The sequence below is a fragment of the Dermochelys coriacea genome, chromosome 1, assembly GCF_009764565.3.
Source record: "Dermochelys coriacea isolate rDerCor1 chromosome 1, rDerCor1.pri.v4, whole genome shotgun sequence".
In the NCBI taxonomy this organism is placed as follows: domain Eukaryota; kingdom Metazoa; phylum Chordata; order Testudines; family Dermochelyidae; genus Dermochelys; species Dermochelys coriacea.
The window spans coordinates 222,492,063-222,505,204 of NC_050068.2; the positions used below are offsets into that span (position 1 = coordinate 222,492,063).

The 13,142-nt window shown below is 46.8% G+C and overlaps 1 protein-coding gene across 4 annotated transcripts in view; it reads right to left on the reverse strand.

Annotated features, from left to right (window-relative positions):
• Window positions 1-13,142, reverse strand: part of FAR2 (fatty acyl-CoA reductase 2) — a 227,128-nt gene that overhangs the window by 120,020 nt on the left and 93,966 nt on the right. For all 4 annotated transcript variants that reach the window (XM_038387279.2, XM_038387278.2, XM_038387277.2 and 1 more), the window contains one exon: window positions 1,562-1,796. In XM_038387279.2, coding sequence (XP_038243207.1) covers window positions 1,562-1,750 — 189 coding nt within the window. In that variant the 5' untranslated portion in view covers window positions 1,751-1,796. The remainder of the gene's footprint in view (window positions 1-1,561; window positions 1,797-13,142) is intronic.

Here is a 13,142-nt window from a genome sequence, read left to right on the forward strand (position 1 = left end):
ATCAAGTCCTCTATGCTGTTGGCATGTCAAAAACTGCTGACACACATTACAAAAGGAGGGTAATATCTAGTAACTGACAGCTGCAACAATAAAATAGCTACTAGGGAACGTTACCTAGAGCTAACAACAACATTATGCTGTGCTGAGCTATTGAGCAAATAGGTCATTAACATTTATTACAGGAAATGCAAACAGAGCTTTTAGAAGTTTTGTAAAAATAATATCCTTCACTTTATTTTGTGGGAAAGAACTGCAGTTGGACTTTTATTGTTTTATTATGAAAAATGTAGCTGCAGTTGTCAATGAAGAAAGCCGTAGAACTATGTGGAAAATAATATTCACTGAAGGCAAAATGATAGAAAAATTGTGCATTTGACAGATTTGCAAAAAGCAAACAATAGGACATTTCTCTATTGAACCATTTGCTAGATGTAAGTTACCTCTGCAGGTAAGTATGCAATTCTAGTTCCAGGCCATAAGGGGCCAGCAAAGAATTTTTTTTTTTTTTTTTTTTTTTTTTTTTTTTTTAAACAACATCCCTTCCTCTTCCTAGCCTTGTTTGTTAAGTCTTTAACTCCCTGGGGACCACTAGTGGGACATCAAATAACATCGCTCGAGTCAGTTTTGCCCAGGACAGAGTTTTAGATACTCTAAATTCTCCCATGGCTGCTACTTGTAGCCTCAATACAGCCTCTGTACACTAATGTTTCCCAGTATTTTTAATGTTTCATAATCGAGGTTGATCCTGTAACTGGCACTGATGGACAGCAGGATGTGAATGGACTACAAAGTCCCTCCACTGGTTTAATCAGCTTTACTGCTGTGCCCTATGAGAGAAAACAAGTATTGTAATTGTTAGCACCTGTTGATGTTGTGGTGGTTCAACAGCCTTGAGAAGTGCAGGGAGATCCCACAGAGGGGTTACTTTGAATTTTATTGATGTTTGAGCAGTGTTCAGTTTTCCTCAGGGGACGGGGGGGGGAGTTAGTTAATGGCTGATAAATGTCACCATGTAATTTACAATGACGACATTTGTTTAATGTCACTGAACTCTGTTATGGACGCACCAAATTTGCATTGTGATTATGGTGATTTCACAGTGTCTCACCACATTGATGTCAACATGTTTTTGATGTTCATTGGGTATTATTATTTTTCATATAAAAATCAATTAAAAAATAAAAATATATAGTTTTCAAATCCTGTACATCATTGGGGGGACGGGATAGCTCAGTGGTTTGAGCATTGGCCTGCTAAAGCCAGGGTTGTGAGCTCAATCCTTGAGGGGGTCATTTAGGGATCTGGGGAGGTGGGGATTGGTCCTGCTTTGAGCAGGTGGTGGGACAAGACAACCTCCTGAGGTCCCTTCCTACCCTGAGATTCTATGATTTAAGTGTTCTGTGTGCAGCTTATTTTTTCCATACTAAACCTATGTAAGGTTTGTAGCAGAAGAGCGATACTGTCCTCAACAGGTGAAATATAACATCTTGTCATCTACTGTACACATGTAATTGCTCTGTTGATTACAATTTAGATTTCTTTGTAAAATGCAGCAACCTACCTTGGATTTCACCATATTTGCCACTCTCTCCTGCATTGATTGTCCTGCCTTTGGCCTCACAAGGATATAAACAGCTTCCACATTAGGGCTGGAGCGCAGTAGCTTTTCCATCAATACTTTGCCCATGAAACCCGTGGCTCCTGTGATGAGTACGGTCTTTCCATTGTAATAAGCTGCAATTGAAGACATGGTGCTCTCTCTCTCTGTCCTCCTTCTGACTTCCTGCAGGAGGTACCTGTGGTGAATCAACAACAGAGCAAGAGATTAGATGCTGGGAAGTTTCACTAAGAATATGGTGCACACTTGAGGACCACTAGGGCCCAGACCAGACCATGCTAGCTGACATCTGCAATAGCCGTTTCAGTCTGTTAGCCGAGGCAGCTCCCACAGCAGACCAATCAGTGGCAACTTTAAAGATTTTTTTTTTAAATAGAGGATTGATCATAGACCAAACAAACTCATGAACTTGCAAAGCCTAAACTTCAGTGTAGCCTTAGCCTCCATATTACTATTTATATTATTGTAGCACCTAGAGACTGCAATCTGGAGTAAGCTAGGCATTGTCCATACACATAGTGAGAGACAGTTGCTGCCTTGAAGAGTTTGCAGCCAAAATAGACAAGACAGACAAACAGCAGGATGGGAAACAGAGGCGCAGAGAGGCAAAGTGACTTCTTGAAGTTCACGCAGTAGATCAGCTGCTGGACAGGGAACAGAACTCAGGCCTCCTCATGAATATCTTATCCACCAGACCACACTGTGTCAAATCAACTGGGATTGTGTCCAGACATAAAGAGTTCTCCTTGGATGGCCACCTTCCCATGGGGCCAACCTTTCCCTACCACCTGTGATTTGGGAATGGGTTCATTTGGGTAAACCTGGTAAGGTGAGTGGGTCTCAGAGTCCAGGTTCCAGCTCGAGCATAAAACAGCTACATTACAATTTTTAGCCCCACAGCTCAAGGCCCACAAGCCTGAGTCAACTGACCTAGGCTCTGAGACTCGGTTCCATGGATTTTCTATTGCACACATGCCCTAAGCATGGGCTCTGACTCAGGTCTGAACCCGAGCCCGAGCCCAAGCCCCCCTTCCATCCATGCACAGATCAGGATGACTTGGGTAAGCAAGCACTCAGGACCCAGGCCCTTGGACCCTGCTAGGGAGGTGGGTTAGAACCCGAGTCCTGCTGTGACTTGGGTCCAAGCCCTGTCATTTTGCAGTGTGGATGCAACTCAAGCCACTCACCCAAATCAGACCTGGGGCCAACAATTGTAAGCCCAGGTATACAATGCAATGTGGATGCTCAAACACAGAGTCCACAAGTCCAGGTCCCAAAGACCTGGGCTTTATATGCAATGTAGACACACATGCATCTTCTGTTTCTCTCATCACCCTGGGTTTCTCCTGAGCACATATTTCTTATCTATTTGCTGTATTACTGGTAATCTAATGATCTATTAATCTAAATCTATATACCTATCTGGATTTATATATGACCAATCGTCACTGTTTTGTGATATGGGTAACTGCTTAATTAGTACTACTTGAGGCCATCCATTACACTCATTTAATTGTGACCTAGGCTGGATTTGAAAGTAGGCTAGTGCATTAACTTACGGAGCCAGAGTCCCCACAATTATTAATTTGTGAAATAACCTCATTTGAAAGTGAAGTTTCTCTTTGACCCATTTTTCTAAATTGGATGGTACACCTGACGATTGGTTTTGGATCGCTTCTAAAGCTGGGATTTTCCTTTGTTTTATATTATATAATGCAGAGTCTACAAGGCTTGGGATAATACTTCAGCTGGATTTGATTCACTAACTTAAGCATCTGGGCTTCTTTCCTGTTAAAGGCATGGCTATTTTTTCCCCTATGGTAAATTTAGTGCTGATGAAAATTGACAGAGTGGCAGAACTGGAGAATGAAAATTCTATATAGATCCAATAATTATGTAATGCAGGTAATGACAATATAAAATTTCCCAGCACCAGCTAGCCACTGTGCCACAGCACTGCCATAGGAGGACCACGACCTGGAAAGGTCAGAAGTTACATGCGCTATATCTATACAGTCCTTGATCATGAGGCTTTCTGCCAATAATGATGCCAGTTGTGCTATGCTTGTATTTATCCTCTAAAATGATAGCCTGGGCTATTAGTTGTATTGATAGATTCCAAGGCCAGAAGGGACAATTGCGATCATCCAGTCTGATCTTTTGTATAGCACAGGCCATAGAACTTCCCAGAAATAATTTCTAGGGCAGATCTTTTAGAAAAACAGCCAATCTTGATTTAAAAATTGCCAGTGATGGAGAACCCAGCATGACTCTTGAGAAATTGTTCCAAGAGTTAATTACCCTCACTCTTAAAAATTTGTCTTCTTTCTGGTCAAAATGTGTCTGGCTTCAACTTTCAGCCATTGGATTATGCTATACCTTCTGTTAGATTGAAGAGCCCAATATTAAATATTTATTCTCCCTCTAGATACCTATAGACTGTAATCAAGTCAGCCCTTAACCTGCTCTTTGTTAAGCTAAATACATTGAGCTCCTTAAATCTATCACTAGAAGACTTGTTGTCTAATGCTTTAATCATTCTCATGGCTCTTCTGTGAACTCTCCAATTTATCAATATCCTTCTTGAATTGTAGGCACCAGAACTGGACACAGTAGTTCAGCAACAGTTGCACCAGTGCCAAATGCAGAGGTAAAATAACCTATCTGCTCCCACTTGATATTCCCCTGACTATGCACCCCAGGATTGCATCAGCTCTTTTGGCCACAGCATCACACTACCCAATAGTTGAAAGTCCTACTATTTGATGCATTAAAATGGGTGTTCAAAACTAGGAGAACCAGGTAAAATTTTCAATACTGCCTACTCCCAGTTTCAAGAGTGACAGGTGCCTGTTTGCCTAAGTCACTTCTGAAAATTTTACCCTAAATAATGAATTTGACACGTCCACTAATTTAAACATATTAAAACATAGTATAGAGGCTTGGTAGAAATTCAGTATTTCTGGGACTGCCATCAAATTGGTTGGTTAGTATAATTCAAAAATTGGATATTTCAAAAATTCAGTTTCTTTTTTGTGGACCCTTTTTGCTAACAAGTGGCTGGTTTGTCATCCTTCAAACTTTCCATATATTTAAGACTTATTACCAACTATTCTCAATTGTACATTAGGTTGTAATTAAGCAAAATTATCAATAATTCTCAATATAGCAGCAGAGGTGCTGGAACAATTTGTATAGTGAGGGTGCTGAGAGCCAATGAACCAAACGGTATATAATGGAACCCACTTCAAGCCAGGGGGTGCGGCAGCACCTCTGGCACCCCTAGTTCCAGCACCTATGTACAGCAGGAAACATAGAAAAATAAAGAGACTCAAAATAGTGGTTATGTGCTATAACTTACACTGAAGTGCCTCTATATCACCAATGGATGATGGCACTAGTAAAGATGAATAGCATTCAGTTCTTTCCTGTAATTTAAGGTTTAGAATCAGGGTCAGGAACTTTAATATGGAACCAACGTCCAACTTTTAGTTCCACTAACCTTGCCAATGTGCCTTTTCTGGCTTATTTACATTTAGATGGGTAGGTACATTTATTTGTGGGTGTGGGTGTCTGTGGAGAGTCTATATGAGGTTGTGCAATTATCCTCTCTGCTTGCAGGAATGATTAGTGGGAGTCACACAAATATTGACTTATGCACACTGAAGTGAGAACAGACCCCAAAGGCCCTGATTTCTGGAAGGACTTGGTCCAATCCAGATAAAAGGCCAGCACTCTACGCACATTGACTGTGTGACGGCGACGTTCCTTGTTGGAGGAATGGGGCTTAGGACAGAGCACTGGAAGAAAAATGTCCTGCTCCATGTGGAAGAAGGAGACCACCTTAGGGAAGAATGCAGGATGTGAGCAAAGCTGGACTTTATCCCTGTGGAAGATCGTATATGGGGGTTCCGAGGTCAAGGCCCTGACCTCCGAGACACGTCGGGCCAACGTGACTGCTACAAGGAATGCTACTTTCCATGAGAGGTAAGACCAGGAACACGTAGCCAGGAGTTCAAAGGGGGGGTCCTGTGAGATGAGACACCACCAGGTTTAGGTCCCATTACAGTATGGGGAATGTAGCATACAGGAATGAACGGCCTAGGCCTCTCAGAAAGCAAGAGGTCATAGAATGGGAAAAGACCGAGTGGCCTTGCACCAGCGGGTGGAAGGCCGATATGGCCACCAAGTGTACCCTGACAGAGGTGGTTCCAGCCTTTGGGTCCTAAGGGACAGGAGGTACTCAAGAATAAGCTGGAGTGATGCGGACGATGGGGAGGCTCCCCGCTCCTCTGCCCATCTGGAAAATCTGGACCACTTCACCAGGTACGTCCGGCATGTGGACGGCTTCCTACTTTCTATGAGAACCCACCTGATTTCCTCCGAGCACCTCCTCTCCTCTTCGCCTAGCCAGTTAGCAGCCATGCTGTTAGGTGGAGCACGGCTAGATTGGGATGGAGGAGGCAGCCTCCACCCTGTGAGAGGAGGTCAGGGCAAAGCGACAACTTCTTCGTGGGGGGCTGCTAGGAGGTGTAGGAGGGTCCTGTACCAGTGCTGGCGGGCCCACGCTGGGGCTATGAGGATGACATGCGTACTGTCCGTTTTTACTTTTTGCAGTACTTTGCCGATGAGGGGAAATGGTGGGAAGGCATAGAAAAGCTGGCCTGACCACAGTAGGAGGAAGGCGTCTGATATCACCCCCCTCCCAACTCCTCCCCTGGAGCAGAACTTGGGGCAACGCCCGTTCTGGCAGGTTGCAAAGAGATCGACCTAGGGAACTCCCCATTCTCAGAAGAGCAGGTGAGTGACCTCCGAGTGGAGCGACCACTCGTACTGCTGGGAGAAAATCCTGCTGAGGCAATTGGCTCGCGCATTGCGGATGCCCGGCAGGTGAAAAGCTCGCAGGGAGATATTGTGGGTTATACAGAATTCCCATAAGCTCAGGGCTTCCAGACAGAGGGCCGAGGAACGAGTCCCGCCTTGCTTGTTGATGTAGTACATTGCAGCGGTGTTGTCTGTAAGGACCCTGACCACCTTGCCGTGAAGGTGAAGCTGAAAGCTACACACGCCAAACAAATCACCCTGAGTTCCTTGACATTTACGTGGAGGGACAATTCCAAAGTCGACCACCTCCTTTGGGTTTGCATGCTCCCCATGTGAGCTCCCCAGCCTAAATACGATGCATCGGACACCAGGTCTAACGACAGGGTTACCTCCCGAAAGGCAACCGCTCGCAGCATATTGTTCGGGTAAGACCACCATTGCAGGGAGGTAAGTATCGGGGATGGGACTGTGAGAACCTTGTCTACCCCATCCCGGGCCTGGCAGAACTGGGAGGCCAGCCAGAGCTGGAGGGGCCTCTTATGTAGCCTGGCATGGCGGACTACATATGTGCATGCTACCATGTGTCCCAGGATCCGAAGGCAAGCTCTCGCCATTGTCACCGGGAACCCTGTGACCGAGGCGATGAGGTCTCATAGGGCTGCGAACCTGCCCAGTGGGAGAGTCCAGCAGCGCCCCAATTAACTCTATGCGCTGTATTAGAACTAACAGTGATTTGGTCTCATTTACCACTAGGCTGAGATCCGCGCATGTGGACCTGAGCAGCTCCACATGGGCCCTTACCTGGGCCCGAGAGTTGCCCTTGAGAAGCCAATTGTCCAGGTATGGGAAGATCTGTACCCCTTCCCATCTGAGGCAGGCCACCACCATGGACATGCACTTTGTGAAAACACTGGGCGCTGTGGATAGGCCGTAAACTGGTAGTGATCTAACCCCACTAGGAAGCGGAGGAAGTGCCTGTGCCCCTCGAAAATGTGAATATGAAAATATGCATCCTGAAGGTCCAGGGCCACGTACCAGTCCCCCGGGTCCAGGGAGGGGATAATAGAACTTGGAGTGGACCAGGAAGCAGTTGAGATCCCGCAGGTCCAGGATGGGCCTGAGACCCCCTTTTGCCTTGGGGATCAGGACATACCGGGAGTAAAACCCCTTTTTTTGGAATTCTACCAGTACTCTTTCCACCGCCCCGCCTAGAAGGTCGGCATGTTCTGGGACCCCCGAGGCCATCGGGAAGGGGGGTTGGTTGGGCGGGGATAAGATGAACTGCAGTGTGTAGCCCCTGGAGATGCTGTTGAGGACCCATTGGTCCGATGTTATATGGGACCACGCCATACGGAAAGCAGACAAACGGTTGCAGAACACCAACTTTGTTAATAGGGAAGTCTCCCTGGCCACTGCCCTGGTACTCCCCTGGAGATAGCCAAAACTGCCTCTTTCCCTGCTTCTTTCCCTTGAAGAGCCCGGGCTGTGGGGCAGGGTGGGACTGACACTGAGACCGAAGCCTCTGGTCTCTCGGCCTCTTATACTGCGGCTTGTATAAGCTCCGCGCAGGTTGAACCGACGTTTGCAGCTTGGCCTTGTCCTTAGCCAGAGGAACGTAGAGTCCCAAGGTTTGCAGGGTGGTACGGAAATCCTTCATCCCGTGCAGGCGGACATCCGTCTGATCTGCAAACAATGCTTTTTTGTCAAACGGCAGGTCCTGCATGAGGGACTGAGCCTCCACCGACAGTCCGGACAGGAGGAGCCACAATGCCTGCACATGGATATGGTGGAAGCCATCAAACAGGCTGCGGTATCAGCCGTGTTGGATGCTGCTTGGAGGGTTGCTTTGGCCGCCGCCGCCCCTTCCTCCACCAGAGCCTTCAAGTCCTTCCTTTCCTGCTCCGGGAGGAGTGGTTCAAACTTTGGCAGAGATTCCCATAAATTAAAGTCATATCGGCTCAGTAGGGCCTGATGATTGGCCACCCTGAGCTGGAAACTTGCCGAGGAATAAACTTTTCTACCAAAGGAGTCCAGTCTCCTAGACTCTTTGTTTTTGAGGGTGGGTGCGGGCTGGCCCTGTTGTTCCCGATGGTTTACCAATTCCACGACCAGAGACTTGGGTGCTGGGTGGGAATAGAGGTACTCATGGTCCTTTCAGTCTTCTTGAAAATGGGGGGGTAAGGAAGAGGGAGTTTGCCACAAGGTGTTGGAAATGTTGGCTACTCCCTGGTGGAGGGGTAGGGCCACGCGGCCCGGTGCTGAGGACGACAGCACATTAAAGAGTGTGTCGGACAGGCCCTCCATCTCCTTAGCCTGCAGCTGGAGGTTGGACGCCACCCGCTTTAACAGGTCTTGATGCACCTTGAAATCCTCCTGTGGGATAATGGGCAGCAGTGCCATTATGGCATCATCCGGTGCCAGAGAGAGGGCCAGCCTGGAGCCATGGGCCTCTGGCGGTACCGAGGAATTGATCCCCAGGTTCAGAGTCCGGGCGAGAGACCGCCGACTTGTGACCTGTTGACTTGTCCCTCGGCCAAGATGGAGAGGCCGATGGAGCCTGGGATGCCCCAGCCCCATGGGTTCCCGTCTGGGTGGGCATCTGTGGCCACGGTGCCCATTGGCATCGCTGCCCCTGCCATGGAGCCCCTTGCCACTGTTCAAGTTGGGGCCCTGACAGTATTAGCTGGTCCGGCTGAGCCAGCTGCCGAGGCCGAGGTCACCGTCGAACGCACGGTCCCATAGGAGCGGCGGGAGCAAAGGTGTCTGCGATGCAGTCTTCCCTGGGACCAGGACCCGTCGGAAGTGCTGCTCCGGAACTCGCCCTGGTGCCTGGGGCTACGATGCTCCGGTGCCAGTGAATCGCGAGGAGAGTCCAGTGTGCGACGTCTGGCAAAGTGGGAACTCGAACGGGAGCGTCGACATCAATGGTGTCGGGACTGGCTGCAGTAGCTGCGACGCAAGAAGGATAGTCTCCAGTGCCTGTCACGGTGCCTGCGTCCGCTACTGTGCGGCATGGAGGGACCTCGAGACTCCCGTCCAGGTGGCGAACCGGTGAGCCTGACTTGCGTCAAGGGTGGTGCGCGGGCTGTGAGATGACTGGCCACTGCACGTCAAATGAGGCAAGGAGTGGTCCTCAGAGTGGAAGCTGCACTGCGCCGGGGAGGTTTGGTGAGCCCCCAGTGGTGGCTTGCCACCAGACTGAGGGCCCGTCATCGGTGGCACCCTGGGTACCAGCAAACTCGGGATGTCTTGCATGGCCTGAAGAGCCTCAGGCATCGATGGCTTCCTGACTACTGGAGACGCACATGCGGATGGTGCTGGGCTGCTCCGCTCATCATGAATCAGAGGCTTCGGGCCCGGGGGGGGATCGAGGGCTGCCCGACGTGGGACCAGCCTCTCCCCTTTCCTTCCCTCAGCACCACTGCGAGGTGGAGCTCTTCCCCTGCTTCTTGGAGGGGGAGCGGTGCCGGCTGGAGGAGGGGACTTCCCTGCGTACCGAAGACACGGTGCCGGGCGCTGAGTCTGCTTGGTGTGCCGAAGTTGGGGCCAGCACCGATTCCATAAGGAGGGCATGAAGCCTGATGTCCCTCTCCTTCTTAGTCTGCGGCTTGAATGACCTGCAGCGTTCACTCACGTGAGTTTCGCCCAAGCAGCGAAGACACTCAGCATGCGAATCACTCCTTGGCATGGAACGGCGACAGGAGTCGCATGACTTGAAGCCAGGGGCACAGGGCATTTCCCGAGCCTTCTCTAACAACTAAAACTACTAACTGCTAACACTAATGAAAGGTACTACTAAGATCACTGGAAAAGGCTGGTGGCAAGAAGGAACTGAGGGTAGGGGGAGTGCGCAGCTCCCCTTATAGCGTGATATAGAGGCACCACTCCAGGGGTCGCAGCAGTGCTTCCCCTGGTACGGGTACTGCTAAGGGGAAAACTTCCGGCACCGGTGCACGTGGCGAGCACACACACTTACTGTGGAATACACATGAGCAATCACTCGAAGAAGAATCTGGTCTTATGTGGGAGTATGTGATAGTGTGTTGACTTATTTCTAGGTCTGAGCTTCTTTATATATTTCCTGGCGTCTTTATATATTTATTCTGGTTGTGATGGAAGTTCTAAAATCTGATGCAAAAGCTGTTATATTACAGATTTCAAACATCAGAGTGAGCTCAGTGAAAATGGTGACACCAGCTTTCCATCAGTGAATGCAAACCAAACCAATGATATTTTTAAGGTCCGATACAGTCAGTGTTTTGCGGCCAGTAATATAACTTTACCCAATTTCTGAGCAGAAAACTGAGCCAACAGGTGGCATTACTGAAAGTATCACACACTACGTTTTCTCTTTTTATAAAGTTAATTTACTGTGGGTGAAATATGACAGACTAACACCCCTTGAGGAAAAAAACCCCTTCTGTTGGCCCAAAAAACTTATACTACACAAGTAACAGCAATGTTCCCTTCGTCACACTGCCCCACAACTATGCTTCAACCTTAACCTGAAACAATGTGACCAAAGACCAATTCAGTCCATCTGTCTGCTCAATCTGGTAATTACTTTATGAGTTTAAAATGACTAATAATGAGCCCTCTTCAGAATAAATTATGTTAATAGAAGAACAACAGACTCTTCCAAGTTTCCATAATGGTTAAAACGAAGGTATCTTATGTGTAGGCTCCACCTGAAGAAATTAGTTTGTAATTAACCTAAATTATTAGCAAGCGTGCTATCTTGTTGTTATGGTAATACTGGGATTAGGTCAATGGCTCAAGATTATGTGGCACTAAGGTGACAGCAAAGGTTACTCAACCAATCAGCACCTTCCTCTCAAGCTAATTTGCACACTGCAATTCCATGGTTTGTGAATCAGTGAAGGGATTGTACACATGTGAAGAGTTTTCACTGGTATATGACTTTGTCCCAGTAATCTTAACGGATCCATTGTGGTATGCTATCTCTTGTGCTTTGCTGGAAGGAAGTCCAGTTCCAACATATAAACTGTATATAAATAAAGTGTCTTTTCAACCTTCCTGATTCCTTCAACCACAGAATGTAAAGTAAGGGGTATGAAGGAAAAAAATGACAAAGGAAAGACAGCTTCACCTTTCATGTCCTTGCTTTTGTGTCTTTGTGTCATGTATGCTGTGTGTCTAGCAATCTTTTCACAGTTAAATTTGATGTGTACAAATATACGTAGGTGTGCAACCTGTTATCGGAGATGCTTTAGTTTTATGTCAAGGCTTTGTGAAATCACCAGGCTATGCTTCAAAGATTTCACACAATATTTTGAGCCTCAGGACATGCGGAAGTAATAGAGCATGCTATGGTCTTAGAGTCACATAGTCCCAGACCATGCTGCAAATATGTACAGAAGTTATTCAGATTTCATTACAGAGAAGCCAGGAGGCTGAATCTTCAGTCACTGTAAAAGAGGGAGGGGACAAAGTCATTCAGCTCTCCTGTAACAAGACACTGGGCCAAATTCATCAATGGTATAGTTCCACGGTAGTCACTGAAGTTACACAAGGAAATAATTTGGCCTCATATTTTTCCAGGCTCCATATTTTTAGTTCTGTGCTTTAAGTGGTGGAAAGAGTCAGTTTAAAAAAAAGAGGCTTGAGTTCTGACAGGCACAGCATTTTATGACAGTAGGTATGCGTCAGCCACAGGAGAAAAGAAAAACAGAAACTCACAACAGCCATGCTTTGAAGTTTTATAGGGTCAGATTTTCAAAGATATTTAGGTGCCTAAAGATGCAGATAGGAGCATGATTTCTGTAGGAATGAAGCATCTAACCCGCTTAGGGGCTTTTGAAAATCCCACTCGGTGCCTATCTGCATATTTAGGCACCTAAATATTTTTGAAACTCTGACTCAGCAGTTTCATGCAAGAATCTCAAGAGCTTTTCTAGAAAGGTAGGTCTGGTTATCTCTATTTTACAGTTGTGGAAAATGAGGCAAGGGCAGGTTAAAGTGATGTGCCAAGGCCATGTAATGACTCAGTTTAGCTGACATATCGTTAAGAGCTATTTAAAATCCATTTAATTTTAAAAAAATAGAAACAGTGCTAGTTAGCCATAAAAATAAAAGCAAAGAAAACATCACCTATCCTTCATATGAGCACTATGGATGTTAATACAACTCAAGAAAATGGATAGCTTTACACTGCATTGTAAACCCAGGCTTACAATTGCTGTATGTGGGTCATGCTAATGCATCCATAGTGCACTATGCAGACCTTCAGAGGGGTAGCCGTGTTAGTCTGTATGAGTAAAAACAAGGAGGAGACCTTGTGGCACCTTAGAGACTAACAAATTTCTTTGGGCATAAGCTTTCATGGACTATAACCCACTTTATCAGATGCATGGAGTGAAAAATACAGTAGCATGTATAAATATACAGCACATAAAAAGATGGGAGTTGCATTACCTAGTGGGGGGGTCAGTGCTAATGAGCCCAATTCAATCAGGGTGGATGTGGCCCATTCCCAACAGTTGACAAGGAAGTGTGAGTATCAACAGAGGAAAAATTACTTTTTGTAGTGACCCAGCTACTCCCGGTCTTTATTCAGGCCTAATTTGATGGTGTCAAGTTTGCAAATTAATTCCAGTTTTGCAGTTTCCCACTGAAGTCTGGTTTTGAAGTTTTTTGTTGAAGAATGGCCACTTTTAAGTCTGTTATTGAGTGTCCAGGG